Source organism: Idiotropiscis lumnitzeri, chromosome 7 (assembly GCF_059441095.1).
Source record: "Idiotropiscis lumnitzeri isolate Australia: NSW breed Sydney's pygmy pipehorse chromosome 7, RoL_Ilum_1.0, whole genome shotgun sequence".
Classification (NCBI taxonomy): Eukaryota; Metazoa; Chordata; class Actinopteri; order Syngnathiformes; family Syngnathidae; genus Idiotropiscis; species Idiotropiscis lumnitzeri.
The window spans coordinates 1,963,448-1,990,530 of NC_142397.1; the positions used below are offsets into that span (position 1 = coordinate 1,963,448).

The 27,083-nt window shown below is 41.5% G+C and overlaps 3 protein-coding genes across 8 annotated transcripts in view; 2 read left to right on the forward strand and 1 right to left on the reverse strand.

Moving 5' to 3' along the window:
* LOC148333043 (transcription regulator protein BACH1-like) overlaps positions 1-27,083 on the reverse strand; it is a 51,860-nt gene that overhangs the window by 18,935 nt on the left and 5,842 nt on the right. Inside the window, exons 6-7 of one of the 5 annotated variants that reach the window (XR_015844218.1) lie at positions 8,763-8,906; positions 2,011-2,095 (exon numbers count right to left, since the gene is read on the reverse strand). The gene's annotated coding sequence lies outside the window, so the exon portion shown is untranslated. Of the gene's footprint in view, positions 1-2,010; positions 2,096-4,398; positions 4,994-7,230; positions 7,845-8,762; positions 8,907-9,693; positions 9,716-27,083 lie in introns of those variants that run through there. The other 4 variants (XR_015844217.1, XR_015844219.1, XR_015844220.1 and 1 more) reach the window with 4 other exon arrangements.
* Positions 12-1,731, forward strand: LOC148333047 (claudin-8-like). Its single transcript, XM_088301103.1, has one exon. It carries the CDS (start codon positions 113-115, stop codon positions 1,103-1,105), a length of 993 nt encoding a protein of 330 aa, XP_088157229.1. The 5' UTR covers positions 12-112; the 3' UTR covers positions 1,106-1,731.
* LOC148333048 (glutamate receptor ionotropic, kainate 1) lies at positions 4,515-25,761 on the forward strand. 2 transcript variants are annotated; one of them, XM_088300347.1, is made up of 16 exons: positions 4,515-4,921; positions 14,890-15,057; positions 15,307-15,564; positions 16,305-16,486; positions 17,306-17,359; positions 18,012-18,185; positions 19,367-19,510; positions 20,975-21,082; positions 21,826-21,867; positions 22,114-22,227; positions 22,676-22,879; positions 23,070-23,293; positions 23,649-23,767; positions 23,844-24,061; positions 24,176-24,401; positions 25,463-25,761. In XM_088300347.1, the coding sequence occupies exons 1-16, from the start codon at positions 4,837-4,839 to the stop codon at positions 25,750-25,752; spliced, it is 2,610 nt and encodes an 869-aa protein (XP_088156473.1). In that variant the 5' UTR covers positions 4,515-4,836; the 3' UTR covers positions 25,753-25,761. The 2 variants fall into 2 exon arrangements, with proteins under 2 accessions (XP_088156473.1, XP_088156475.1); XM_088300349.1 differs by lacking the exon at positions 21,826-21,867 and having other exon boundaries at positions 4,517-4,921.

The following is a 27,083-nucleotide window of genomic DNA, read 5'->3' on the forward strand; positions in this document are numbered from 1 at the left end:
AGATGAGCCCGTGGCACGTCGCCGACAGGCCGTCTTTCGCATACGGGATGACGTCCGGCGTTGGGATTTAGTTCCTGGTTTGGGATCCAAACGCAGACGCACTCTGGACGCGATGGTCAAAGGGATTTGCGAGATCGCCGCCGTGTGCGTGGGCCTGGTGGGCCTGATCGGAGCGGCCGCCACCACCGGCATGCCCATGTGGAAGGTGACGGCGTTCATCGGGGAGAACATCGTTGTCATGGAAACGCGCTGGGAGGGCTTGTGGATGAACTGCTACCGACAAGCCAACATCAGGATGCAGTGTAAGGTCTACGACTCCCTCCTGTTCTTGCCCGCCGATCTCCAGGCCGCCAGGGGCCTCATGTGCTGCTCCCTGGCCTTGTCCGGACTGGGACTCCTGGTGGCCACGTTGGGACTGCGCTGCACTTCCTGCTTCCGCGGAAACCACAGAGTCAAGGCCGCCATCTTGTCGGTGGCAGGCGGCATGCAGCTCCTGGCTTCCGTTTGCGTCTTCATCCCCGTGTCGTGGACGGGCCACGTCATCATCCGGGATTTCTACAACCCTTTGCTGATCGACGCCCAGCGCCGAGAGCTGGGAGACGCGCTTTACATCGGCTGGGTGACCGGAGCTTTTCTCTTTAGCTCCGGCTTGTTGTTCATCTGCGGTCTGCGACTGTCGGACAAAAGATCCTCGGACGTCTACCGGAAACCCGTTGTGATGGCCTACCAGCCTGTCCAGAGTCTCCCCACCGTCACATCCGACCCTTTCCAGCTCCCTGCCAGTCAGCAGCTCATCAATTCTCCGATAGCAACAAACAACGCGCTGCTCCTCAACTCGTCTGAAAGCACATCCCGCTTGTATCAAGGCGGCACGGCCCAACATTCGTCTCTGAGACACTCAAACCCGCTGGGGAGCATATACACGCCGGTCACGTCCTTATACATGAGCCAGAACAGCACGCCATACACACTCACGTACGACCCCACCGTGTCCTATCAGTCCAGCTTCCACCCCACGCCTCAAACGCCCGTTTTCATTCAATATAAAACGTCCAGAGTTGAACCGGCATCGTACAGCGGGAGCAGACCAGGCGTGTACATCTGAATAATATTTGCAGATAGTTCAAGTCAAAATAAAGATTTCATATTCTATACAAAAATTAAATTCATAAATTTAATTTTTTTTAAAATTTGAATTAAAAGTAAATTATTTTTTGCTTAATTCTGAGCGACAGTGGACAACGAAAATCAGTTTTTGCATAAAGATGCCATAAGGTAGCACCAAAGCAGTACTTTTTTCTTTAAATTAGAGACAGCTATGGCCTGAACACAGTAACAGCAAATAGGTGAGTTTCTTAAATTTTAGTGCCAGAATTAATTTGTGTATCGACAAGTTTCAGTGATCTTATTTTTTTAAACTTGTTTGAAATGTAAACAAAACAATCAGACTTCAGCAATAACAAATGTTATTGCTGAAATTCAACCCTTGTGAGACTTGACGTGCGTGTTTTCCATTGTTGGTCAGATTGCATCACGTCAGAGGCGTTCCACATGAATAAGTCAGCTGCTTGTTGTTCTGGCTCCGATAGTCAACGTTTGCTGGCTAAAAGTTTGCAGAGTAAAAGAAATGGATCTTTGACGTCTTTAGCCGTCAATGGCAGTAAATGAGTTCATACTCAAATTTTGTGTATTTTGTCTGGTTTGCGTATCATAAAGCATCATTTCAAATTGTCTGTGATGTTGTTGTTTGTTTATTTCCTTATTTGCGAACACAAACCAGTTGATGTGGCTTCAGCCCTCTGATGACAAAGCAAGCCTGCAACCTGACCACGTTGCTCACACTCGAGCCAAGAATGCTTTAAAAAAAAAAAAGAAACTAAAGCAACAATCGACATATGATTTTTTTTTTTTTTTGCATTGATGGTGTTTCACATTTTAAATGCATCGGCCGTTAAAAAATAACTGACATGTCAGCATTTGTTGAGTATCACATGCAGTGCCATTACTTACCAACAGATGCCGCCAAATCACGTGATGAAACTGGACTGCACTTCTTATCCTCCATCGCCGCTGAGCACACATCCTTTCTCTCTCCCTGCACGTTATTAGATGACACTCCCAGTTAGACGAATATACAAATCGCATGTTCATTTTCAGTTTGGACAAACATTTATAAAAAAAAAAAAAATAAATAAAATTTACTCAAAAAATTATTTTAAAGGATGGAAAATATATTGATCAAAACAAATTTGTTTGTGACATCATGAAAGGGTTAATAAAATCTAGTTTACATCCTAAATATAAAGGAAATAAATGTTAACAAATAAATAAAAACATGAATAAGTAAACGAATAGACAAATAAAGGTCAAATGTCAGAAAGATTACAAATTTATTTTTAGATATTTTTTGTTTATGTGTAAGGCATTACGCAAATAAAAGCAAACAAATTTGCTCCAAATTGTTCAAATGAATAACTAATCCCAGGAACCTCACAAAAAAGCCACTAATTGCATTAAGATGTAATGCATAAATAAAGATATCGTCAAGATGGCCATTTAATAAACATTTTAAACCAGCTGAAACGTGACATATTTTCCTTTAACAGGCGTCGCTAGCTGATAAGCGCTAGCTGCTTCTATTAACAACAAAGCCACCACTTTACAAAAGCACCGTCAGCGTTGTCACAACTTAACCATTTGGTTGCTATATGAAGTGATGGTCGAGGGGTATGTAAATAAACATTTTAAATTAAAAACAAGAGCACAGTGACGAGTCCTGGTTGACGGCAATCATTATGTCAGTTGTTTGAAACATTGTGCAAAAGCAGAGGCTGTTCAACATTAGAAACTTTGACCAGAAGTTTGGGCTTCCAAGCCGCAAATATTTTGACGCCTTGCCACACCTGAACAATAGACCGAAGTGGAATTTTAGAGTAATGTGACGTCAAAATCACATGAGAGTTTTTCATTGGCCCAACGGTAGGCTAAGGAGGAGTTAGAGCTCGCCGACCGCAGTTTGAGAAGCTGCTCATTCTTTAAGGCAACAACCAGCAGTTGTCAAGATTACATTTGCCATTTGCGTTCCCCCTCCCGCATCGGCAGCGCGGCAAAGATTTAATCATCATTCCTCGGTGTACCCAAGCAAAGACGTTGTCGAGGTCGACCGCTGACAGATTTGAAGTTAATCTTCACGACGTATCCATGTTTGCGGATCAGCAAGCTCGCCCGTGTCCTCAATTGGGCGCCCGCACGGGAGGGAAAGGCCGGCTGCGTCAAGATGGCGGCTAGTAGCACAAACAAGCCGGAAACGACAAATGCTACATGTCAAAATAAATGTATCCTTCGTTGGAATTTTTTTGTAACTTAAGCGCAACATAAATTAATTTGACTTGCATTGATTGAGTAAACTTAGTTAGTAGTGAATATTCAGACAGAAAATATTCACTCGCTAAATATTCTAAAAATCACGTGATTTCCTCCATAGGTGGCAAAAGCGCCGTACTCAATAGAAGTATAGATACTGTAAAAAAAAAAAAAAGGACAGGAAAAAGCAAAAGTAGAATCACTGATTCAACCTCTGTACTTAAACAAACCCAAAAAAGAGAACAGACTCAGATATGTAATTAAATACAAGAGTAAAAATGAATGTTTACTGTCATTTAAGTATACATAATGTGTATTCCCATTGCTTTGCTAACCTTGGGAACAGACTTACATTTTTTGTCAGAAAGTAACGAGGCTCTTTTGATGACGTAAGTAGGAAGTACAGATATGTTCTTGAATGTACTGCATGGATTAAAAACTTTTAAAACAAAGTCTTCATAAACATAAATACTCTACTGTAAAAGTACTTCCCACTCTATGCTTCAGGTTTCTTTCTTGGTTTTGTGCAGAGCTGTCACATCTCGGCAACTGCAATTTTTCAATGAGAATAACTATCGTTGCTCATTTTGTCCATTGGAGGGCGCACTGATGAGCATTTAAATTAATTTCTAAAACGAGTTGCTCTTATTCAGAATTTAATGTGAACATCGTTGAAAACGCAAGCCCTCGTCATATAAATGCTATGCCACTTTAGAAAAAAAGGAACATCTCCCATAGAAATACTTTAAGAGACGAAATATGGCAAAATATCAGTCAACATTTTTTTAATGCACTGCCACATTGTGTATTTATTTGAAGCGGACATTTACAAGACAGGGGGACAACCGTACCCATTTAAAAAAAGTTGTTTGGTGTGATGAGCTGGATGTTGAACTTTATCTACACTTATATGAAATATTGTTTAAAAAAGTCCAGATTGCTCAGATAATTTGGAACAAAAAAAATGAAAATATATATCTTATTAGGGCACAAATATACTTTAATTTGTTTTATTTTGGGGTGCATGTTGTCCTGGAATTCAAACGAGTTTAACACTCCTGGTTATAGCACATTTACCATGGTCAAGCTTTATTTTGAAATCCGTAAAGGGAAACAATATTTCCTGTCCATGTTGCCTTGACAACCAGAGCAGCTCAGCGGTCCTCCTCCTCACTCGCATCCTTCAATTCAAGCCTGCGCCGGGAAAAAAAAGACTCTACGTGCCCACTGAACATGGAAAACAACACATGTGTCACGCATGAAGGATTCTAACACACAATTCGGAGCTTCTTTCCCCCCCCCTCTCTCTTTCTTTTCTTTCTTGCCCCTCACAATGAGTGAGACGACGATGCGGGTCAGGGGCCAGTTGATTGTGACGGTCAAGGATGCGAGGACTGGCAAGAAGTCAGCATGACTTAATGACTTCGGTGGAAAAGTGATATCCATGCTCGAGTGGAGCCCCCAGGGAGGACCATGGCGAAGAGGAGAAGGCTGCTGTTGTCTCTGCTCTACTTGCTGGCAGACTTGTGGCTTAGCTGGCAGCAGGTGCTCAGGATTGGTGAGTGACTGACGGGAGCATCACTTTGGCTCAAGGCGGGGTCAACAGGGAAATACCTGGACATAATATAAACTGTAGGATTTTTTTTAAAGGTTGCATTCCTGATGCATATTTATTATTACTATTATTATTATTTTTAATTTGAGTATTTGTTGTTTTAAGCGGGGCAAAAATGAGGACACAACTGAGGACAGAATACACAAATATACATTCCGGAATATTTTTAATATATTATTACATCCTTTTTGTGTAGGGGAGAGGCACATTTTTTAATTTAATGTATTTTAATGTGCATTTTAACTGAAAAAAAAAGGTGCATGTTATTTTAAAAATCATCAAATTTACTGTGGTACTTTAAAAAATGGATTAAATAAGTTAATCAAAAAAATGATAATTGTCAGAAAAATATCTAAAATAATTTTTTTATTCCTAATAATTTGATATGACATTATTTCATTTAAAAAAACTATGCAATGTAATATAATGAAATAAAATGCAATCAATTTCGGTAGTTTGCAATTGCCACGTTGCACAACCAAGCTGTGTCACAACCGCAGCCATTTCCAATATTTTGACTCGGTCGCTCCTTGAAATGAGGTGACCAAAATATTAGAAACACCCGCTACTGTTACTTTTATAGAGGACTGAATGTATTTTAAAAAGTTAGTTCTGCGTGCTCAATGAACGAGTATGCAGTAGTCTCTTAAAAAAGTAAATATTTGATGTATATTTTTCGCATAAAACAATGAATGCAACAAGATTACATTTAAAGCATTTTATCATATAAATAATATCTGAATAACACAAAAAAAACCACTCACATTTGGATTTCCTTCTATTCTATTATGTTCACAAGTTTCGAGACTGGATTATTTGTGTTTTCTGTATTTCCCCCGCAAATAATAATCACGACAACAATCACTGTGAGGGTGGTTGTCGGGCTCGGGCACAACAAGATTGAAATCATGTTAATCCATTTGGTCTTGGCCTGCCAGAGGCCTGCCCGTCCACGTTGCCAGCGCGGGTCAGAGGAGGACTGCCGATGCATGTGAACGCATCGCGGCTGGCACTCGCTCGCCTTTTGGCCCGCGGCCACGGGAAACTGATACACAGCAGCGACGGAATAATGAGCGGGTTGGGGTACGCACACTTTGAAATCTGTCCCCTGTTTACGGACGAAGCCCTTTGAAAGTTGACGAGAAAGGCCATGTAATTGGCCCTTTTCTAGCTGATGCAACCACTGATAAAAGTGCTCCATTAAGAAAGTGTGCTTGCAAGTTGCATCACCCAAAAAAAAGAAAAAGAAAAAGGACTTTTAAATAAGAGCGCTTAATTTCAAAGAGGCTTAAAATGCATTACCTACAAATAACGTTTTCCTCTCTTGAATCCAAATTCAAACTGGATTATGCTGAAACCAAATCCTTGTTTGATTGTTATGATGATGCTGTTACGGTCACCGGATGAGATTAGACAGCATTTGAAAAGGTTTAACAATTTTTTTTTGCATTGACATTGCTCCCCATGTGGGCAAATCTGGATCAGAACTAGATTCAAATCAGTAGACTCAGATTGAGCATTCAGACTCCTGTCAAATCTTAAACTTTAAAACGTGGCACCTTCAAATGTCTGTTCCTGTCCTACATAATCATTTTCTTCACTTGAATCCAAAGTCAATCTGGAGTGGGACCACATTTAACAGTTTAGTTGTTAAATTGATAGTGGTACAAAAATCAGATGAGATGAGACAGCATTTGGGCATTACAATGTAATTGTTTTTCATACTGCATTTAAATTTGTGCTAACATAGCAAATCTAGACCAGAACAGGATTCAGATCCGGTTACAATTAGATTGACCTTTCAGGACTCCTGAGATGAAATCTAACCCTTACTTAATTGGTGAGATTTGACGGGGTTAACAGTTAGTTTAAACAGGTTGGTGAGATTTTTTTTCCATGCTCCATTTACACTGCAAGCAAAATGTGAACATTTGGATCACATCTGGATTCAAATCGATTTAGATGTGAATTTAGTTTAGGCAGATTTTTAGGTAAAATACACCACAAACTTCAATCATTTATTTTTACAAATTTACAGCACAAATCCTCCGTACTTTAAATCTAGCTCCACTACGACATAAAAACAAAAATCTAATTTACCCGTCAGTAAGGGTTTTGGCGCCATCTTCTGGCAATTTAGAAGATTACAAAAAGAGCACAGAATAATAAAACCTGGGAATGTCATTTTTAGCATTTGTAAACGTGTCCATTTTGATTAGAAAGTTTAAATCGAGGAAAGCCCAACATTCGCAGGAGGGAAGAAATTCCTTCAACGACCAGCAGGGCGTCGCCTTGCTCGCCCCGACTCTGTTGTGTAACTGGACAAGCTATAACAGGTCGCCGCCTAACCATTCTCTCCCGTCACAATCTGCGCTCCGTGTCGTTAATCTGTCTCAATCATAGATGAGTCCGGCCTAATCTTTGTCATTCTCATCCCGTGCTAATCTCGCCCATATGGTGCCACATTTGCTCCAATTAACATCCCTCCATTTTGGCAGGTGTCGCCGTCCGACAGGGCGGGCTTTCGCTCTTCTCGCCGGCTTCGGTAATAACGATAAATCCTTCAACAACCAACGCTAATCTTCTTTATGCAGAAAGTCAAAGCCGGCGAGCGAACGGGTCGAAGCTTATCTTGATTTGCCAACTCGATTGAATCGGCAATATCATCTCACCAGTCGAGAACGTGTCCACGCAGCAAAACATAATCCTCATTCTGACTCCGTGCGTGTCGGGGGTTCGCCGGCCTAACAACGAGAGCTCAGTGCAGCACATCAAACGGCGATCGTAGGCCGCTTCGGAGCGCCTCATTCATTCGCGGGCTGGCGTCCGCCCAAGTTGGATGGGTCGCGGTCGCTGGCCTGACAGGCTGGGAGAAAGTCACACACTACACGATTGTCTAGTTCTACCCTAAAAGACGCTCCTTCATGAGCGCGAAAGTGAAAGTCGACCAAACAGTTCGTTAGGTCACCAGGCCGCTGAGATCGGATCGCCGTGATACGGTTGGCAACGGTGAAGCACAAGGGGGCAGTGGGACGGTTTATGACATATGTTTGGATGTTATTATCACGGCAACAAGAAGTCACGTTGGGTTACCAACTTGTTTCTAAAAAATAAATAAATAAATTTAAAAAAAGACTGGTTTCCTGATATTTAGATTTTCTTGAAAGGATACATTTCCTCTCCAAAAACTTAATTTCTCACAAATAGAAAATAAACGTAATTAAATAATAAAATCAATAATTAATAAATAAATTAATATGTTAAATAATATCATGGAATATAATAAAATATAATATAATTAAAATAAACTTTTACTCTTTTTTTCAAGAAAATATCAAACTTTTTTTCCTTAAAAAAAAAATGTTGTACAATGACGATTATCATACACAATTTTGTCCTGAAAATTTCAGACTACGCGACATCCTGTATGGTGCATTCTGTCAAAAGTGGTTCCAAATAGCACAACATGAAGTCGTTGGATTTGCATGATCACGTTGCTTTTGTTTTGGTGGGATGCCGATTGCTAAGTACGCTTCATAATTAGCAAAACATCATTGGAGAGCCACTGAGTGTAAGCCCCGCCTTCAAATTTGACAAGGAACAAGACTGATTTTCAACATTATTAGGTACTGAACCCAGTCTCAAAAAGACACTAATTCCTATTTCGACTTTGATTTGGCAGAATGAAATGTTACATGATGAATATTTAAGTCTTGTCATCGGCTAGCTTTTACGCATTTAGATAAATGGATTTGCAAAAGAAAACCCCCCTCAAAAATCTTACTTGGCATCAAGGCTTGTTGTCGATGTTTGGTCTTCATCTGAAGGAGGTAACAGAAGCGTGGCGCTCGAGGCCGATGGCAGTCTCCCCGCAGCAATTTTGTTTTCATGACCTCCCAGCATGCATTGCCCCACAGCACCGTCTGACCTAAAAACATAGTAAGACAGACACTCACTTTTGTGGGCAACATCCACAACTTACCCGACTATTCAGCAGGTTTTGCAAGCGTTTGTATCAAGGAGAAAATCTTTTGGGGAACCCTGCATGACCCTCGCCACCTTCAAATGAAAACATTAGTCAAAAGTAGCTGCAGACTCAAGTTTCATTGATTAAGAATAAATTAGGTATCAGGACACAAGAAATAGCATGAAGTACACGTACCTATTTTAGTTCGAAGCAGCCATTTTGTTGAGAATTCTACAGCTCGTAATTTGATGAATTCGCTCCAAAATGACTGCCTCACACCCAAATGGCTGACTTCCTGGTCTATTTCCAGCATATGTTCTCGATGCTTTTGAGGGGCTAATTTGTTTCCAACTCTACAGGCCTTCTGGTCAGCACTTTTCAACGTACGAGGCTTGGGTATAAATTCACATAAGCCGAAATAGCTAAGCTCCGCCAACATTAGATGGGTGGTAGACAGTTGTGTGTGAAATTTAGCTGCACCTGTCTAGCTAGCTTAGCTGCTTTCAATTGTTTTTTTTTGGGGGGGGGGGGCAAATCACCTCATTGGAGTCTATCCAAGTACGAGCCCTTGGAATTTGCCCCAAAATGGCTGCTTTGCAGTAAAATGGACGACATTTTTGTTCAATTCAGAGCACGAGTTTCTTACACATTTTCAACTTTCCAGGGGGCGCTGTAGAAAAGGCTGCTCAAAGTCCGCGACACGGGCTCTTTAAGAAGGCGGAGCTTAGCGCTCCAACTCACGTAGCGCGTGTCCGTGTGCGCGTGCGCGTCTAGGAAGGAGAAATAAGGAGAAACGGTGGCGAAAATTGTGTCAGTTGTGTTTATCAAATTCAGTTTATTCAAGCTGTAGTCTACATTTTTTTTTTATCAGTTTGGCGGGGTCGTGTTGCGGGCACATTCTCAGCAGTATTCACACGCTTGCTGAATTTTCGGGCTTGTTGAGAAACGGAAAAAAAAGGCCATTCATTCATTCATTTAGTGGATGCAGTGACCTATTTGTTGCCTGCAAACAGAATATGCAATTCGCCCTATAAAAAAATCGACTCGCAGATAAATTCAGCTTTGTTCAGTTCCATAATGCATCGGCTGCAGCTTTATGGGCTGTGCTTCCTTGAAAATGGAGCAAGACAGATGAATCCGCTGATACAATTAGCAGAAGAAGTTCTGTTATTGGAGACGTTATAATGAGCTTCAAAATCCAGCTCGTCAACAATCCAGCTGGAATTGTCTCGTTTTCAAGCCACCCTATATTTTTGGGTTGCTTTTTTTTAACTTTTATTTATTTATATTTTTTTTTTGTGAGAGGGAAGGCACGAGGAGATAAACATTCGTCACGTGAAAGCCGAGCTGGCTGGCGCCTCCACGGGGCCCAAAGCAAAATTTGATTTTGGAGAAGTCATTGCAGCAGTGTTGCGCGACAAGAGAGTCGACTGGGTTCTTTTACACGATGTTGCACCAAGCGGGATGCTGAGTATCATCTAGGACAATCATTACACTGGTCTATGGCAAATTTTAGTCCGAGATTGCCCGAATGTGTCCATAAATGTTTTTGGGGTTTTTTTGCAGCACATTAGATTTTTTTCGTTGATATATTTTTTGTGTGCGTGTGTGTGTGTTTGACCTATAAAAGCTTGCGCAGTACAGATCTTTCCCATCATTTGTAATTTATGGCTATGACGTGTCAGAAAAAAATTCCACCTGTTGCTGAACTTATCCATCAATTAATAAATATAACCAAATATTACCACATTATATTTTATGTTATTATTTTGAAACTTAATGAAGTACACCTGCATCCAAGATTATAATTTTTTTCCAACAGTTTTTATTTAGGTAATATTTTTATTTCGCTTTTACCTGAAATACATTTGAATTCAAATAGTTTGTTTACTTTTCTGTATTTAAGCGCATTGTCAATTATCAAACTGTACACGAATTTATATTTTCTTTTACTTTTTACAATATTTTTAAAAATAGTTTTTATTCATGAAACCTCTGCCTCACTTTTGATGAATGAACTTAAGTATTTTATTTTTAGGTGGTATATAGCGGAAAGGTTCGAGAAACAGGTAACAAGGAAAAAATTATTACAAATGCAAAAAATAAAATAAAAAATTGTATACTCTGCTTTTACTGTAAAAGTGTCATCTAGTTTATAAATTTTGGTATAAAAAAACTGCAACAGCAATGTGCACAAATAGTCATGATATATAAACGTACAACTATATGTCCACAATATAAACTAAAATGATATATGCGTTATATAAATAAAATTGTATTGTATATAAACTTTCAGTATGCCCAAAAACAAAAAAATTTTTTTTAGATGCCACAAGATGGCAGCAAAGCACCTTTTTTTCTATTAGACAAAGCTATGGCTTAGTAATCAAAGCTCCTCCCCTCAGTTCCACATCAGTGCTTGCCACCACGGTTCCACCAGGTGGCGCCAAAGCAATATTTTTTTAATACTCGGCATTTGCCCGAGCAAAACAACATCAAAGCGCCGCTAAGGAACGGATGACAAAAGTTGTGAAAGACAAAAAAATTGTAAACTCCTCCTTTAAGTTAAAAATGACAAAATGGAGCTAGCCCACTCTTCTTTTCACACGCGCTGTTCGATAATGACGGTCGTGGTGGTGATGCAGTGATTGCATCTCAGATAGAAGATCTCCAAACTCATTTCCTGATAGGCGGCGTAACAAAACCATCAGCGCCTTCGCCTTCGTCCAAACACAAAGAGCTCCGGGCTTTGCACGCGTACAGTCGCTCTGTTCAATTTCTCTGGCTAAGCTTGATTTGATGCTGCTGATTACGCGCAAGCAAAAAAGCCATTTGAAGGAAAGAAGGTCCGCATGCTCGCTCTGTGCAAATCAAGAACATGATTGGACGTGAACGAGCGGGTGCTCTCGTTGCTTCGCCGGCGTTCGGCAAATAAGCTCGCTCATGCTGCCGGCCCGTTGGATGGCGTTAACGAGAAGACATATGAAAAGTCAACTTGAGGCAGAAATAATTAACTGCCTTCCACCTCTAGGAGGAGCTGTTGCGAAATATTGAACAGGGTGACGTGCTAATGGTGTGTTCATCAGTGTTATTAGAAATTACTGATCAATAATGAAAAAGTTAAAAAAAAGAAAAATTCTCAAGACCTTAAAAACGTTTTTTAAATTTTTTTTTTTGTAAATAGAACACAATTTGAATTAGCTGTTCGTTTTTTTCATGCTTGTTTATTGATTAAAAAAATATACAATGAATGGACGGATGGACATAGTAGCCTAATGTGGTAAGTTGTACGCAAAATAAAAGTTTAAAACTTTTTTCGACTTGAGCAAGGCGATATGAATTTTCCATGATGCTTCGACTGTAATTGTTCAACGTAAATACACTAATAAGGTCATATTTTAAATATATGCAATTCTAAATAAATAAACGAATAATTTGGATTTAATTCTATGCATTAAATTATTAGATTTAATAATTTTGTACTTTTATACACTACTTTAATAATTTACTCACTGTGGGGTGATCTTAGTCCAAAATATGTCAGTGCAATTATACACCAGCGCAAAATACAACCACAATATTAATATTTCTCCGTGCATTTGCATTTCATGTTGCTTTTTTTTTCACAAATACAAACAAAACAAAAACCGCAAAAATGAATCTGCTTTCCTTGTTGTCTTTGCTTGTCGTGTTGGCAGCGCTTTGGAGATTATTCATGCGGTGGGTGCGCATGATTTTGTGTTTGTGTGATTAGAGGTCGGCTACCAAGATGTAAATCAGAAAATCTACATAGTGCGGGGGGGGGGCGGGGGGAGTAGCTATTTTGGCCCCGTGCACAAAACGGACCATCTGTTTGGAAGAGACGTGTGTGTGTGTGTGTGTGTGTGTGTGTGTGTGTGTGTTTGAAAAATGCTTGATTGATGCATTAATTCGATGTGTGCAGAATTCGGAAGCCTTTTCGTAGGAGCTGCTAGCAGCTGCTTGTGACGGGAGCACTTTTTTTTTCCCAAAGTGAGCGACACGACGCAGACAAGGCGCTCTCAGTTTGCGTTCCAAAAGAAAAAGGTCATTCACAACCAAGGAGTCCATGGACGCGTTTCAAAAAGACAAATACTTTTTTTTTTTTTTTTTTAAATCACATTTTCATACGTGGCTGCGGAGTGCGGTGACCTCTTGTCTTTGCGGCATTTTTAAAATGCTTCAAATGCGTTTGAGAAATACTCAAGGCTTCATTTTTTATTTTTATTTTTTGTAATTTTTTTGCACAACATTTTGGGATGTAGCGAAGTCCGATAAGAAATAATAGAAGTGTTGATAAATTGTTCCCGGAGCAAACTGTCTGCAGGTTCGTCCTGCAATTAATGGCGAGTCTGCGAGTGGGAGGGCTGCGCCACTGTGGGAGTGGTCACTAAGCGTAGCACTAGTCGCGCACTCGCGTGTCAACATGGCAGAAGCACATCTAGGCTGTGACGTGGGCACCGCCTCCCACCGCTCATCGTTTGTATTCTCTTCTTTTGGCTATTTTTGATTTCACCGAAACAATTGACACGCGCATTTTGATTTATCTCACCTACTCATTTGAAAATTACCTTCTGTGGCGACGGCAGAAGAAAAACAGAAAATAAGTCAAAGGAAAAGTGGCTTTGAGTCTGCGTGCCCTCGACAATGTCACCGTATGCAAAACAAACAAATAACGTGTCCGTATTAGAATTCGGAATGAGACTATTAAAAAGAACCTTTGGGCTGATTTACATTTGAAAGCCTTTTGGATCTTTTTTTTTTTTTTGTCTGGCCTTAACGTTACTCTATTTTTTTCTTTTTTGTAGAAGGACTTTCTTTCTTTGGGCTAAAAGCCTTCCAAAGCACAGCAAGCTGCTACATGCGTTCTCACATAATAATGTCTTTAGACTTGGTGAAGCAGCAAGCGGCTCATTGCACAGAAACCGGGAAACTGTCAACAATTTTATGTTAGTAATGTTTGCAATCCGGAGGAGTCTTGACGTTTATTTGAGTGGAAGCAAGCAGTCAGAAGCGCTTCCATACTGCATTCCGTGCATCCACAAGCAGCAAATAAACTACAAACACAACTTTTGGGATTTAAAAGTGTGATGAATAACAAAGAAAAAAAAAAGACTTTTTTAAATTGACGACAATTTGCAATTTTTGTATTTTTGCAACACACACAAAGTTGTGCATGATGTGCCTTGGCGGGCCGCATAAAATGAAGCGGCGGGCCAGATCTGGCCCCCTGGCCTTGAGTTTGACACCCGTGGTGCACACAAAACAATCGCTCTCCTGTAGCCAAAATGTGACGTCTGCGTTGATCATCATCAAAATTCCCAAGGGAAGATTTAGAGCTTAAGACAAAGACATTTGCAGAACGTCAGAGCGAAAAGGCCGATTAAAGACGTTCGCCAAACGACGACTCAACGCGCTCACGAAAGAGAAAGCCAAGACATTCAGAAGACGCGACGACCCGCGAGTGAGGCCGGGTGTGTCTCCTCGTCCGAGCGGGAACAGGCTTTTCCCAAAATGTAGGTGAAGCTTTTCTCTGAATGGGATTAAATCCGCTTTCAAACGTGACGCAACATTATGTCATATTCATAATCAGTCAGAGCAAATAAGCAACATGAAGAGTGAGGCTGCAAAAAAAAAGATGGATGAATTTTTCGATATTGCCGTAAAAAAAACAAAAACTTTGAGTTCATTCCTTGCATTTAGCTTTCACAAAGTCTTCTGATAAAACACCGCAGGTGCTGTCCTCGAGTCGCCCGGTGATCACAAATATAAAATAGTTTCCCGGGAAACGCCACCAGTCATCCTTGAATTCTATTTCAAGAGGAGAAATTGTAACGAGTGCTCACCGAAGGATCTTATTGTGGATTGTTTTGCGTTGTTCGGAACTGAGCCCGTTTGACGGTTTTGTTTGCTGCTTTGGACTCAGGCGGCATCTTTGAGACGCTGGAGACGGAGCCCATCAGTGTGGAGGAGCTGGCCTTCAAGTTTGCCGTGACCAACATCAACAGGAACCGGACCCTCATGCCAAACACCACGTTGACCTACGACGTCCAGAGAATAAATCTCTTCGACAGCTTCGAGGCCTCCAGAAGAGGTCAGAATTTTTATTTATTTTTTTTAACCGAAATAAATCTCTGCTGGCCTCTCTGGTGCTGTTTTTTTTTTTACCCAACCTGACTCGCAGAACTTTTTAGGCAAGTTTGGATATCTGTTCCTTGCAAGGCTGCAAAGTAACGTGGCGTGCCTCAAGGTTCAACTTTAAGCCCGCTCGTCGTTCAATTTGAAGAAAGTATTGAATGATTGTCATTTTCCCATTTTCTACTTTTTGTCTTGCAATTCCCAGCCTGCGACCAATTGGCGCTGGGCGTGGGGGCCGTGTTCGGACCGTCGCACAGCTCGTCGGTGAGCGCCGTCCAGTCCATCTGTAACGCCCTGGAAGTCCCTCACATCCAGACCCGTTGGAAGCATCCGTCCGTGGACAACCGAGACAGCTTCTACATTAACCTCTATCCCGAATATGCCTCCATAAGTCGAGCCGTGCTGGACATTGTGCAGTACTACAAGTGGAAGACGGTCACCGTGGTCTACGAGGATGCCACGGGTTAGTCCTGAAAATCTTAAAACAAACAAAAAAAAACAATACGATGGATCTGAAATTGTGCTTGTTCGGTTCGGGTCATTTGGAGTTGTTCTAGACTGCCAGGATTTAAGCAATTTTTTTAAACACTTTAAACAGGCCAAGCTAATCAGTATTATTCGGTCCAATATTGTATTCACAATAAATCATTCATTTGATGTGAATTTTTACTGCACTACTTCAACGAAGAAATCACGATAATGAAAAAAAAAAAAAAAGCGCCACCTACTGGAGTGGATGTGCAATTACACTTTCTTGTAATATGGCGGGGGGAAAAGCATGTTCCCCAGGGTCACCCCCCCCACCACCACCCAGGGGGCCCCGCCCAGCTAATTGAGAAGCACTGCCTTAAAAGAATTTGATCCCTTTCGAGACGCAAGCTCCTCACCACGATGCTTCTCATCTCCAATTTTCACTTTGCTTTTTTTTTTTCTCTCATCAGCAGATTGCGCTCGCTTGCGAACTGAAGACATTCGCCACCTGTTTGATTAGATATGCAACACAGCCCGCATTTCAAATCAAATATCGCCCACGATCAGTTTATCGAAATACGCGATCGCGATTAAAATAGGATTCATCGTGCAGCTCGACATATCAAAAATGCAGCACGCCCTTTGTCATTATATTCCGTGTTCAAACCGGAGAAATGATGTCGGCCCAAATAATAGAGCGTCTGAACTAATCATGCCGTTTGTGTGTTGAAGGTCTGATTCGCTTGCAGGAGCTGATCAAAGCTCCGTCGAGATACAGCATCAAAATCAAGATCCGCCAGTTGCCGATGGGAAGCAAAGACGCGCGGCCGCTCCTCAAGGAGATGAAGAAGGGCAAAGAGTTTTACGTCATCTTCGACTGCTCCTACCAAACGTCTGCTGACGTCCTCAAGCAGGTCAGCGACAGCAGACGTTCTCCAAATTTTGGTGCCAAAAGGACGGAAGGAGTCCCACAACAAAGAGTTTTCAAGAAAGTTTTTGCCAAATTTTGAAATCTAAGTTGAATTTCAGGGCCGTGCTGTGGGGTTGTTTGACTTGATCTTGACAATTATATCAGTCAGTGTTTGCAGAAAATAATCCGGTTTCTGCCAGAAAGCAGGAAAAAAATGTCAGAAAAAGAAAAAGCCTGCTCTTTACCACTCAAAAAAAAAAAAAAAATATATATATATATATAATATATAAAAAAGAAAAATAAGAAAAAAACTCAATCTAGTTATTTTTATTTTTTTAATTTTGTTAATAAAAATTTATATATATATATAATATATAAAAAAGAAAAATAAGAAAAAAACTCAATCTAATTATTTTAATTTTTTTAATTAATTTTTTTTTTTTAAATCACAAAAACATTTGAACAGAAGGCATGCAGACTTTTTATACCAACTGTAAACATTTTTTTTTGAGACAACTGTGATTTTTTTTTTTTTTTTTTAGTCTTTCAAGTGAAATTTTCCAGTTTTATTCCAGATAATTCTGCTTATAATAAGTAATATTCCTTTTTTATTGCATTTTTTGGGAGGCTAAAAATGCAACAGACATTTTAAGAAGCTCTTGGCTTAATATTGACCACACGCAAGATGAGTCAAATTGGAAATCCCAGCAGACAGAGACGGGACTTCACATTTAGAAAACTAAATCTGCAAAGAAAATCAATTGCAAGCATGACAAGCGCCCGCATTTTCTGCTCAAACATTCTGCCTTTCAACCCTTTGCAGATCCTGTCCATGGGGATGATGACGGAATATTACCACTTCTTCTTCACCACGCTGGTAAGCAGGCCAGCGTGACACCAAAAGAATCCACAAAGTCACAGCCTAAAATCGGCTTCCGTAAAAACACGATGTCAGATTGCAAAATGATTCCAATGTGATTGTCAGTCACGCTAACTTTCATTTAGAACGGTGGAAAGAAAACGGAGTGACTCCAAATCATCTACAAAGTCAAAACTGCGGACAGAACGACTGAAAATAATGCCTCAGTTCAAAAAATACAACAGTTGACGCACAAACACCGACCTCCTCGCAAAGTAGACGTATCGTCACATCGACGTGATTGCTCGTCATAATAAACAAGCGTGATTTGAAATAATCCAAAAAGTCAAAAGTATGCTTGGTGACACACAAGCAGATGGACGGAATGACGACCTCGACTTAACGCGATAAAATGTCTCATTCAAAACGGTTTGGAACGATCCGTAGAAATATTCTTGCTAGCACGCTCGCAACGCCGATGCATCATCAAATTGACGTGATGGCTTTTCATCAATCGAAATAAAACTCTAAATCTATGCAGTCCAAAATTGCTCGCTCGCAATCTAGACGCATCATCTGATTCGTGTGATCGGTATCAATGATAACCTTAAAGCATCTGCCCCCGATGCTAGCCAAGTAACGTTTTGTGAAATGCCCCCCCCCCCCGCAGGACCTGTTTGCGCTGGACCTGGAGCCGTACCGCTACAGCGGCGTCAACATGACGGGCTTCCGGCTGCTCAACATCGACAACCCCAAGGTGGCCTCGGTGGTGGAGAGGTGGGCCATGGAGCGGCTGCAGGCCCCTTCAAAGGCCGAGACGGGGATGATGGAGGGCATGATGACGGTACGGTAACGTGGACGGAAACAGCAAATTTGGTGCATTGCAACAACAAAGTGAGGCTCTCTCCCGTGGCATTAACGCTAAGATGCCTTTGCCTTTGTTTTCACGGAAAAGCCGTCTTGAGAATAAAATAAATAAATTAAATAAAATAAAAAAATACAATTAAATAAAAAAGAAAAAATGAAAAATAAATAAATATATATATATGTATATAAATAAATAAATAAATTAATAGAAAAAAAAATATATATATAGATAGAAATAAATATATACATATATACATAAATAAATAATGCTAAATTAGATTTTCAAAAGGAAATTCAGTGGAGTGACTTTCTCATTATTGAGAAAGTCTAAAAAAGTCTAAAAAGGAAATTGTTCCCTTTCACTTTTGTGGAGAAGGCAACAGCATTTTTAATTTGAATTTTCCACGTCTATAAAAAAAAAAATAAATAAATAAATGTTGGCAAAAGACTCTCGGAGAAGTTTTACACTCAAATGGGGTGCATCCGCCCCCCCCAAACAATAAATAGGACACATTTGGACAGTTGAAGAGCTTGTTAAGCAGCTCCACTTTTACTGATTTATCTGCTTTAATGAGAATCATTAAAAGCTTACGGCTATTTACAGCATTGGTAAACAAAATTAATCAAGATAATCACCCTCGCCCCCCTCGCATGCTAATACTGCTCGTGAACTGTACTGTTCTTTGAAGTGAAAAGAGGCTGCGCACCCCTCAAAAAAAAAAAAAAAGCCACAGAACCACGGAGAGATAACGTAAACACACAAATCTATTTTGGAAGGAATTAATTGGAGCAGCTTGGAAAAGCCGTTCTAGTTGTGTAAATAAACACAAAATTGCTGAATTGATTACTCATTAAAAAAAAAAAAACTGTGATAACCAGCTAACTAAGGGTTAGTTACAATTTTGCACTACAAAAATGAACGGAACACCAAGAAATAATCCATTAAGTAAAAAAAAAAAAAATGTAATGTAATAGAAACGAAACAAAATAATTCCGAACAAAATGGCATTTTCAAGGGGAAAACATTTTTTCAATTTTTAAGTGGTGTCACGTTAACTCATTCAGGTAAAATACAAACGTAATTTTTGGGCGTCTATTTCCGTCAATGGCAGCGAACGAGTTAAGTGTTTGCAGTGCGTTGTGGATGTGCGATTGCAGACAGAAGCGTCCCTGATGTACGACGCCGTGTACATGGTGGCGGCGGCCTCGCAGCGCGCCGCCCAGATCACCGTCAGCTCACTGCAGTGCCACCGACACAAGCCCTGGCGCTTCGGACCGCGCTTCATGAACATGCTCAAGGACGTAAGTAGCGTTTCCATTTTATGCCTCAAAGGCGGCCTGCCATCCACGCCAAAAAAAAAATCACTCGGTTAATCGGTTGCAATCGAATACCAACAACCCTTCTTGCAACGGCTGCCTCGCCGCTTTGCGCTTTCATTAGCGTGTCTACATGACACGCTCATCCCCGATGTCATGCGGCGGAACAACTAATGACACCAGCAGCGCGTGATCAACACGTTTGATTGGAGAGGATTTAAGAAGGACAACTTAATGGCGGCATTTCATCTGGATTTAGCGCTCAAGTCGTTGTCACAGATGTGCGCTGAAAGACTGATTGAAGACAATCCTTGCCCCCGACATTAAACGACAAAAACACAATTTCCGAAAATCCAATTCCACGAGAATTTGACTGGAATGTTTCTTTAAGATACCACAAGAGGGCGCCGAAACTTGGTCGTAATCGGTGTCAAGGAAGTACAGCAACGCCTTGAGATATACGTGACGGAAAGTCTGCTTAGCTTCATGCTAACAAACAATGCTAATCGCAATAGGCTAACAAAGAGTACAAAAATTCGATTCAGTTTGATTCCGTGTGATTTACAAGGTACGGCTCTAGCTTTTGTCATGCTTATTACTGTGTAACAACATGTAAAAGCTCTCCAAAGGCCAAATTGATTTTTATCTGGAGTACATTTCTCTCAGAAAAAGACGATCCGTTACGTAGAGCATCTTGATACACGGGTGCAGTTTTTACAATTTAACGATTCAATTAGTCAAATCAAAATTGATTTTCCGATTCAAATTTTTTTTTTTATCTCGTTACACAATGCTAATTGATTGACGTTTTAACATTTTTGCAACGAACATGCAGGCATTATCACTGAGAAATGGACCCAGAAAATAAAAAACGACTTGACATGGGCTCGCTTTTATAGAATTCACACCAAATCAAATTTGACGTGAAATTTGATTTCTGAACCGAGCAAAGCAACAAATGGCGACCTATTTGCGAAAAAAGGGACGGCGAGATGGAAAAGGATGAGTGTGCAGCCTTACGAGTGAGAATACCAATTTGCGCATCGTCGGGATGAAAGCTCGATGAGCGAGCGCGTTACTCACATCGGAGCCGACTGTTTTTCAAAAAGGGAAGCTCACTTCATTACCGCCGAGCGCATTCATGAGCCCACCGCTGCCCACCCGCCGCTCGGCACTCAGACGGAGGCCTTGCCTGCCTAATCCATTTACATCATCATCAACCTCACACACACACACACTTGAAATGTCCAGCCAATGCAGACTATTAGGCCGCAACAAAACGTCGTCTCCACGACCGGCCCTAATGCAACGTCGGTCATGAATGATTCCTCCTCTCCTAAAACTTGTTTACTCCGACTTGTGCTCTAAACTGGATGTAGCATTTTCGCCATATGCCAATTTCAAAGAAAAATGATTGAGATTCGATGGTGGTCCCGCTTCTTCCCACAGGCGCAGTGGAACGGCTTAACGGGACAAATTGTCATTAACAAGACAGACGGCCTGCGCAAAGATTTTGATTTGGACGTGATCAGCCTGAAGGAGGACGGCTTGGAGAAGGTGAATCATCCTAGACTTTTTTTTTTTTTTTCCTTGTCGCCATGGAATCTTAAGCAGGATAACAAAAATGTTGTTTTCATTCTGTACTTAAATATTTGACCTGTTGAACAATTAAAAAAAAAAAAAGTAGTCCTGTACTGATTCATTCACTGCCAATGACGGCTTTAAACGTCCAAAAACATTTCAACTGGGATGGTGATGAATATATATATCTTTTTTTTAACAATAATAGTCCGGGATGAACATCTCGCCCAGCTTGATTGTGAAATTCAAGTTTGTGAACCGCTCTTACGACTACAAGATTCCTGCAGATGCGAGCGTTGCACCGCTTTGGATCTGAGATCAACACAGCTTTTGAATAGAAGATAAAGATTAGGCGGCGAATCTCATATTGCCACGTCGGTCAGAGGAAGAGAAAAGCCAACACGAAACGGCTGTTTTTGGCGAGACCAAGTTTAAGTTTAGCGCTTATATTGTCACCAACAAATGTTTGTGGTTCTTGAAAGATCACTCAAAATGCTGGCAGTTCAAAAATCGATTTTACACAATATGCCTCCTTGAAATCGATTTTTACGCTGACTGACAACGCATCTTTTTTTTTCTAGCTTCCAGTATACGCGTTACTCAACGACGCTGCAACTCCAAAAGTCACTTTTAGTTTCCCACTTTGTTTCGCTTTATTATCTTTGAAACGTCCAATGTCATGCATTTAAAAGTGCTTTTTCTTTATTGTTTTCTGCAAGATAATCGCAGGCAACAATCGCCTGAATAAAGTGTGGAAAAAGGTTTGTACTTTCGCTGCCTCCCCCCCCCAGGCAGACTAACGCAACAGTAACGTTGTTTGCTAAGCGACTCTTGTCGTCTGAATCTCCCCAATTTCTCCTTTCCCCACCGAAAAACGTGTCCACGTCTCGTCTCGCGTTTGTCGTGTTTTGATTATCTTCTCCCTAACGTGTTGCTCGTGTACGGTGGCTTCAGACAAACTTTGTAGCCTTGCTGACTTTGTCATCTTTAAAATCTGTCGTTTGCAGATTGGCGTGTGGAATTCCCAGACTGGCCTTAATTTAACTGAAAACAACAAGGACTCCGGCACAAACGTCACCGACTCCATGGCCAACAGGACCCTCATTGTCACCACTATTCTGGTAAAGAAAACAAACCTGCCCCCCCCCAAAAAAAAAACAAAAAAAACAAGAGTAATTGGCCCTCGTCTGAGACTTAAAATGTTTAGTATCGCCCTTATTAGTATCATTGCAAACACACCGACCCAATAATGTAAAAACAAATGACTCAGTAACTCCGTTAACAACCCAGGCTAAAGTTAGCTCCTCCCTCGATTATTGTCATTTAAAACCCATCTTCTTCTTCAAAAAAAAAAAAAAAACTTGATGAGGTAGCAAAAACAAAGACTCTGTAACTTCCGCTAACAACCCAGGCTAAACTTAGCTCCTCCCCCAACATATAAAGTTGAGATGTCACTTTAACATGCTTTCTTGACAAAAATGACTTCTTTCCTATTCGCCGGGGCTTTGACAGATTAGTGGCAAATTCGGGAATCGTAGTTGACTGCATTGAAGGCGCGTCCGTTTCCAGGAAAATCCCTACGTGATGTACAAGAAGTCGGACAAGCCGCTGTACGGAAACGACCGCTTCGAGGGCTACTGCCTGGACCTCCTCAAGGAGCTCTCCAACATCCTGGGCTTCTCCTACGAGGTCAAGCTGGTGTCGGACGGCAAATACGGCGCTCAGAACGACAAAGGCGAATGGAACGGCATGGTGCGCGAGCTCATTGACCACGTAAGTACTTGCAAGTCAACGACAAAGTATTACGGAAGGACTTTTTTTTTTTTTTTTTTACAAAAGAATGGGAGTTGAAAAAGTATTTTTTTTCCAGTACTTTTACAAAAGTAAAAAAAATACTGAGTCATTTCGCCACCTCTGAAATGGTCTGTCTGAGGTATCGCGGCGCTTTTATTATGGTCGGCAGGTAGCCGACTTGGCGGTGGCCCCCCTCACCATCACCTACGTGCGAGAGAAGGTGATCGACTTTTCCAAGCCCTTCATGACGCTCGGCATCAGCATCCTCTACCACAAACCCAACGGCACCAACCCGGGCGTCTTCTCCTTCCTCAACCCGCTGTCTCCTGATATCTGGATGTATGTGCTGCTGGCCTGCCTCGGCGTCAGCTGCGTGCTCTTTGTTATTGCCAGGTAACGCTCGTTTACCACCGGAACATTACAATTTATACGATGTAACGTTCCAAAACATTACAATTCATATGATGTAGCGTTCCAAAAGTTCTCTCTCTCTCTCTCTCGCTATTTGAACAATCTGATTGTTGTGTTGATTTAAAATACACTTCATATTTGGTGATTTTACATTATTTACAAGATATTATTCGAGTAAATATCCATTATAATCTTCACAAAAAATAGTAGAAAAAATGCGATTAATCGCAATTACTGTTTTTTTTGCGATTAATTAGTCAAAAAAATGAATCGCTTGACAGCACTAATATATATATGCATTATTCTTATTTTTAATCATCAATACTTGTCTCACTAGGTTCACGCCGTACGAGTGGTACAATCCTCACCCCTGCAACCCAGACTCGGACGTGGTTGAAAACAATTTCACGCTCATTAACAGCGTGTGGTTCGGCGTTGGAGCCCTCATGCAGCAAGGTACGCTTCTCTGATTCCATGACAGCGACATGTGTCGTCGTCGTTTGTGTGACGCATCGTCGTGATGGTTTCTCAGGTTCCGAGCTGATGCCCAAGGCTCTGTCCACCAGGATCGTCGGCGGAATCTGGTGGTTCTTCACCTTGATCATTATTTCCTCCTATACTGCCAACTTGGCCGCCTTTCTCACGGTAGAGAGAATGGACTCGCCCATCGACTCCGCCGACGACTTGGCCAAGCAAACCAAAATAGAGTACGGTGCGGTCAGAGACGGCTCCACCATGACCTTCTTCAAGGTAAGCCTGCGATACAAAATACTGACCACGACGCTCAAAGGCAAGTTTTCTCTACACAAGCTGCTTTATGACCGATGATGATGTCATCATAAAGTGCCGCTCGCGTGCCAACAGAAATCCAAGATCTCCACCTACGAGAAGATGTGGGCCTTCATGAGCAGCCGCAAGAACACAGCCTTGGTGAAGAACAACCGCGAGGGCATCCAGAGAGTCCTCACCACCGACTACGCTCTCCTGATGGAGTCGACCAGCATCGAGTACATCAGCCAGCGCAACTGCAACCTCACGCAGATCGGGGGGCTGATCGATTCCAAGGGCTACGGCGTGGGGACACCAATAGGTACCCAACTTTGTACACATTTTTATCGGGTTCCATTTTGAAGGCTTGATGGGGCAATTGGGCTCCGTCGTGCCTCGTGGACTCCAAAGTCTGAGTCGCCAGGCAACAAGAAATTCAGTCGGCATTTCTATCTTGAGTAGCGTCACCAAAAAAAAGAAATCTGAAAAAGCCAAGTCTGAAAAAAAGGACAGTCTGGTGAAGTTTGGATTTTGGGTGCAAATTCACCCCCCAAATTTTGTTTCCCAGAGCAACACAGAATTTGGTGGCATGAGTAGACCCACAAAAAAAGTCTCAAGACATGTGGTTGTTTTGGCCGTCGGTCCTTTAACTTATTTTATAATATTGCCAAAAATCGGAGCCATTTACAGTATACTAGAAAAACGGAGGAGGCTAAATTGTGAACAATTGAAATGCTTGTCAATACGTGTGGGCAGGTGGTAAAGGTTTAGATGGGGGGGGGCAGCCCTGATCGCCAGTTTCTATTATTAAAACGGAATTTGGGAGGCACGTCGACCACGAGACCGACAAAAAAAGCTTTAAAAAAACCCCCAAAAAACAGAAGTCTGCCATTTTGTCTGTTTGCAACCAATTAGGAAAGTTGCGTGCAAATGAGTCATGCCAAATTGTGAACATTTTGCCTTCTCAGCCTCGGATGCGGCAGAAAATGCAGTTCCCAAAATGTGATGAATCAGTAAACATGCTCTTCCTGAGCAGACCCACAAAAAAAAAAGTCCCAAGAGTCCATGCCTGAAAAGCCACACGAAGTTTTGTCATTTTGGTTTTAGGCGCACATTTGAGGCTCATTTTGGACATTTCCAGAGTTCCTCGGTCGGCCGAGAGATTTTCCGCAATTGCCACCAAGCTAGAAACAGGGCGTTACTGAAATTTTATTTCGGTACATTTCGTACACAAGATAACTCAACGTGCTTCACAGACAGGCAAAGCACAACATGGAAAAAAGCATTTACACACAAAACAACTGAAAACATTGGCAAGGAAAGACTCGAAAAGCTCCCGTGGCTCGAACTGCGACAGAGCGTCGTGTCCTCCGTCTTCCGCAGGCTCCCCGTACCGAGACAAAGTGACCATCGCCATCCTGCAGCTTCAAGAGGAAGGCAAACTGCACATGATGAAGGAGAAATGGTGGCGGGGCAACGGCTGCCCCGAGGAGGACAGCAAAGAGGCCAGCGCTCTCGGCGTGGAGAACATCGGCGGCATCTTCATCGTGCTCGCGGCCGGACTGGTACTTTCCGTTTTCGTGGCCATCGGAGAGTTTATCTACAAATCCAGGAAAAACTTGGACATCGAGGAGGTGAGCGTCGGCCAATGCGAGTGGCACAACAAGTATTAAGGCGCTCCCGTTTGGAGGGGGGGGGGGGGGGGGGCGCCCGAGGACTTGAACGGCGCGACGCCCTTCGGAGGTTCATGGAAAATGTCGGAACGTGTCGAACTGCAGTGTTACAATCAAAACTTTTTCATGACAGTTTCGTGTTTTCTGTAGTTTTGATGCAGAGCTCATGAATATTTTAATTCATTAAAAAGTCATTTTTGGGGGGGGCGAGACGCTTTTGACATCATGATGCTTTACCATCATGGCCTTTCTGTTTTTAAGCAAAACAAACAATGACAAATTGTACCGTTTTTGTGGGGAACAAAAAGTACTTTACGTACGTTATTATTTTTTTTTGGGGGGGGGGGGGGGCGCATGGTGAAAAGGCATTCTTTGTTGAGCATTTGCATATTTAAAACAAAACAGTGTGCAATACTTATCGTACTGTTTTTTTTTTTTTTGCAACTATATTACAAAACATTATCAGTGAATTTTGTTTTCACATTTGTTGTATTTATCAAGTTTGTGTTTTTTTTTTTTCTTTCTTTTGAGCATGTAAAAGATGTCACATCAGAAAAAAAAAGTCGTGAAAAGATTACATCCTTTTTAACCCTTTGACTGCTGCTTGTATGTTATTGGTGTGTTGCATTTCGTCGCCGCTTGCCGCCATTTCTAATCGCGCACGAATCATTTTGGGGATCATTATTCCAAATATGACGTCACTACGATACGTCCTCCGGTGTCTCTCACTCGGCGGGCACATCTCAACATTTCAGTGTTACGGTCTTCCTTTCCATAATCCCGTCAATGGAATACAAGCCCGGAAAATGAAGTTCACGGAGCTCGCCCGGCGTGTAGTCATCAGGATACAGTCGCTTAACAGCTTATACGATTAATGTTGTGTCACAAAAAGGTCAAGGACCTTATGTTGGCAATGATAGTCAAGTATTGTTTTTCTCCGGGTCACACTCTGACCGAAAGAAAATTCTGAGGTCAAAGGTCATAAAAATTCAAGCTTTTTTTTTTTTTTTTTTAAAGTTGCAGTGCGATCGTCTACGAGCAAAGTTGCTGCTGGTTCCGGGCAGGAAAATTGTAACATACTCGTGCGTTCTATTAGCATGTATGTTGCGCGATTTAGCGACAAAACTCCAGATGTTTTAATTAATTTCTAATCCCCCTGTTTCCTAATCCTCGCGAGCAACTCTTGCCTTTCCGAGGGATAATCGCTGGTCTAATTGTGAAAAAGTAAGTAGAGCCGAAAGCAAAACGGCTAAAGCGACAAAGACGATGATACGATTTCAACATTGGTCGGAGCGATGAAACAAATGGGACAGGTTGGAAGTGAAAACGGG